The 4,347-nt window shown below is 43.9% G+C and overlaps 2 protein-coding genes across 2 annotated transcripts in view; both read left to right on the top strand. All coding sequences in view use genetic code 11, as the record gives it.

The window, feature by feature from the left end:
• EGR_05373 (hypothetical protein) overlaps positions 1-1,313 on the top strand; it is a gene marked incomplete at both ends in the record, with an annotated part of 7,197 nt that extends 5,884 nt beyond the window's left edge. The window contains 2 exons of the mRNA XM_024494622.1: positions 1,111-1,164; positions 1,215-1,313. Coding sequence (XP_024350949.1) covers positions 1,111-1,164; positions 1,215-1,313 — 153 coding nt within the window. The remainder of the gene's footprint in view (positions 1-1,110; positions 1,165-1,214) is intronic.
• Positions 1,314-1,932: 619 nt separating this feature from the next.
• Positions 1,933-4,347, top strand: part of EGR_05372 (hypothetical protein) — a gene marked incomplete at both ends in the record, with an annotated part of 2,728 nt that continues 313 nt past the window's right edge. The window contains one exon of the mRNA XM_024494621.1: positions 1,933-1,944. Coding sequence (XP_024350948.1) covers positions 1,933-1,944 — 12 coding nt within the window. The remainder of the gene's footprint in view (positions 1,945-4,347) is intronic.

Raw genomic sequence — 4,347 nt, 5'->3', positions numbered from 1 at the left:
ACATGCATATCCGTACATACATATACTTAATCATACACTTAGATTTTGGCGAGTTTCTCCATACGTGTATCCGCACTCTTCATCCATTGGCATTGGCGCCTGCTCCTTTCTGTCTGCAATGTCACAAACGCAAGATTCACCGCGCCGCACTTTGTACAATTCCAACAGTTTCAGCGAACATTAATTGGCGAACACCGACTACCAAAATGTACCTCGCCATCGCCACAGCCTCGACGATATACACATCCTTCGCACACTCACAGAAGAAAGAGTGATTACACCACATTGTACACTTGGTTCCGCTTTCCGAGGTACAATTTCAGCTTCGTCTCCACACATCCAGCAGCTGCGCCAACAACCTCCCACCGGAAAAACACTGCGGCACCCGTGAAAACACAGTGAGATATGAAAAAAGGATCTGAATAATGACAAACAAATTAGCAGATTGACCTAGGACACACGTCAACGTCTCGCTTGTTAAAAAATGCTTACCATCACAGCTTGGGTTTGTTAAAACCACGATTACTAAAGTCGTAGGAAACGTAATTCACTTCGTTGGCAGAGAAGGAAGCACCCAAGTACGCTCGCCCTAGGTGCTGCAGCTTTATTTGATACATTTGATAAAAAAGGTTACTATAGCAATTGGAATAAAGTCAATGTTACCATGTACTCGTGAAAAGATATTGGGAAGAAAGGCAATAGGGCCGCCACTCCTAAAACACGCAAACCAAGACAACTAGGACTCACAAAACAAAAGACTAACACAGCAAATGAAGCAAATTGTTACCTGACGGAGGTACAGAGCAACATCAAGGCCCGATTTCCAGCTTATTGTCCTTTAAACATCTCTCGAAGTACACCAGATGTAATATCAGAGACAGATATATTCCCGCCCGCTTTAGACTTCAAATGATGGTAAAGATAAAGTAAAAACAAAGGTTCAGCAAATTTTTAATTTAAATTTACATTTTATCTCTGTCTAACTAAAACCGTCGCACTAGTACGATGAACAAAAACTCACAGCACCGACGGACAATGTACATAAACAGCAACCAATAAGCTTGAAGCTAACAATATAAACAAACAAAAAAGCATGTAGTAAAATAAAAGGAAAAAATAGAAAAAAAGTTAAAAAAAATTAAACAAGTAAAAATTTTAGGCAAAGTAAAAAAGAACAGTAACAAGTAAAAACAATAAAAAATATTTTTTTTAAGACAAAAGAGCTTAAAATACAGAAGGATCGAAAAGGTTTACTTATACAAAAATTGAATCACAGAAAAATACAAAATAATGAAAACTGTTCTAAATTTTAACAGCAATTACGGCAAATTTCAAACAATTAGAAAAAAAGATTAACTGTTAAATCAACAGATGTAAAAATATAAAAAATGCATGTAAAAAAAGTTATTTTACATAGATCAAAATGCTTAATATTATTACTATCTAGTTATATAAAGTAAGGAAAAATCGTAGTTTTTAAAGTAAATAAAACGTTATTAAACAAAAAAGTAAACTTCTGGGGATGAAGGACGCACAGCGAAGAAATCACCTCCAAACGGAACCTAAAAAGAAAAGAAGAGGGCAGAGGATACAAAAAAAGTGTACGCATACCTGAGAAAGTTCCAGCAAATTCAAAAAACAGTTTACAAAAACAGAGGCTCTAAGCAGAAATTGACGCAAATTAGACGCTGGAAAAAGCCATATAGCGCCTACGGGGCAAAGGTGAGGAAAAGAAAAGGGACCGAGTGAGAGGAAAGTAGGGGAGGGAAGGGTCAGGTGACGTAATAAAGGGTCTCCCTGGCCGGACTCCAGGCCAGTTCAAGGTCACAAGACGTCACCGTGGGGGCGAGTGGGTAGATATTAGGCCAGGGATGTGTCATGTGACGTAATGATCCTTTGCCCTGACGAGAATTCATGTCATTTTCTGTTCGAATGACCTCACTGGTATGTTCTGTTGTGTTTTCTCTGTTTCCTATTTGTTGTCGTCAAGGTCATTGTTTGGCTTAGTGGTCTTTTTTGTGGCCTATCTTTTCATGACCAGGCCGCTGTTTTTGCTTTTTTGCACTTTTTTCTTTGTAGTGCATCACTGTAATCTGATTGGCTGGTCCCAAGGTCACGGTGTCGTCGTACACATGTACTTGTTTGGCTTGAACATCTGGAGCTTATGGGTTGTGTATGAGGTGTAGAATTTTGTTAGATGCATATCATTCTGTACTTTACTGATGTTAGTGTTTATTGCGATCCTATTGGCTCGTGTCAAGGTCGTAGTTTCTTGTTTTCTAGTTGCTGTGCCATGCATTGGAGTATTTCTATTAGATGCTTCAAGGTCATGCAGTCGTCCTTGACACTCCGTAGTCGATCGTTAATTCTATGTGGTTGTTGGCGTGGTAGAAATTGCGCATCCCCTTGATGGAATGATTGCATTGGTTAGTTTTAGTGCGGCACGTGGTAAGTGATTTCTATTGGCTGCTGTCAAGGTCACAGGGCTAACCTTGGTAAGTAATTGTGCCGTTCGAACCTTGTGGGTTCATGTGTTACTGTGGGATGCTAAGAATGGCCTGAAGGCACGCGTAGTTGCCATACTGAAGTCTCAATGGCATGGAAGTATCCTATTGGCTGTTGTCAAGGTCGCGGGCTGGGCCTGGGTGAGTCACCGCATCTTTTGACCTATGCGGGGTTGTGTGGTACTTGTGAAAACCATGCATCGGCATGAAGGCGGTCGTGTATGTTGTACTTCGGCTATAACCTCAAGGTGAAATTCTACTGGCTACCTCGAAGGTCACGGGGCATGTCCTGACCCAGTAGGCACGTGGCGTGACCGCGGCAGGGCCGCGGAGAGTGGAGGGACCCACGGAACCGCGACCAGCCCACCGCCACGAGCCAATAGGGAGGCCTCAAGCCGTGCCAGAACCCCATTGGCCAGCGCCAAGGCCACGGGGTCACGCACCGTCTTATCATAACCCAAACAAGTAGCTAATCCCTGCATTCCGTTTAACCATATTACTACTATCCACTGGTAAATCACACTGCAAATGTGCAGTCAATGAGATGTAATTCCACTATCCTACCGTTGTCTACAAGTTGAACGTTGTCATATCTCCTCTCCAATTCAACTCAACTCATACCTCCACTATGTGGCTGTCCAGTGGATGGATCAGCAGGTTGTGGCTTCCTGGTAGGATATTGTGGGTTCCTTCCTCTTCCACGACTTGGATTAGCCAGTCCACGCTTCCGAGTAGTAGTTGGCAGTAGCTGCATCAGTTATGTTGTGCGAATCTTTGCCGCAATCGGTGGCCTCCCCTGTGTGTCTGTGTGTTTGTCATCCATTCCATGGACGGACGGACGATACTGCATTGTTATGTGTATGCGAGTGTGGTCGGTCGGTGATTAGGGAGCCAATTGGGAAATATGAACTTCCTCTAGTCTACTACTACTACTGTTATTACTATTGTCATTGTTGTTGGTTTTGTTGTGGTTGTTGTTGCGGAGCGAGTATTCATCTCTCTTTCGCTCATCCACTTCTACTACATCGCTTCATCCTTTTCTGGTCCATCAACCTTCCTTCCTTCCATCAAAAGCCCATCCACCCCTTTAACCATTTCCTTCTCTAGCACTTGAGTTCCTGTCTGCCATGCGTCCGTCCCCCTTTACTTTGTTTACCCGCCATTGGTGGTGGTGACCCAATCCATCGAACATCATTCATTCACTGCGCACCTGTCTACCTCCCATCCACTTATTCGCCCCCAACTTACTTGCTATTTCGTTTATTTATTTACCTCTACCTTCACCTCCTCTACCTTCATTTCAGAGCTGGGCAAGATGCACTTACTTTCCCACTACCCACCTACCTACCTACCTCGACGCTAATGTCATCATCCAACGCAACAAGTTGCGGAGTGGAATTAACATCTGGCTCCTCACTGGGCTATTCATTACTTGTTTATCTGCCAAACAACAACAGCACAACTTCAGTCCGTCCCTGCCAATTGCCTCCGGTCAATGACGTGGAAAGGGGACGGAGAAATGTCTGTTACATGGTGGTCATGGGAGAAGGTTTGTGGGAAGGTGAGACCTTCAAACCACTTGCTCCGATTGACTCAACAGAATTCAAGTAGGTGAATGGACGCCAACTACGACGACAACGCGGGAGCATAAGTGCGTGGAGTCATCTCTCTCCCTCTCTCTCGCTGTACCTGCTGCTACTCTCCTCCAACTCCTCTCTGCCTCCCTGCCGTCTACCCATGGACGACTGATCGACCAACCGACCTACTTGTCTATTAGTTACAAATCCGCTTTTTCTAGCACCTCTTCTCCCCCTTCCCCCCCCCCCCCCTTTTCTTTTCTCTT

This window comes from Echinococcus granulosus, assembly GCF_000524195.1.
Source record: "Echinococcus granulosus chromosome Unknown EG_S00039, whole genome shotgun sequence".
Classification (NCBI taxonomy): Eukaryota; Metazoa; Platyhelminthes; class Cestoda; order Cyclophyllidea; family Taeniidae; genus Echinococcus; species Echinococcus granulosus.
This window is presented reverse-complemented; position numbering and strand designations above follow the sequence as displayed.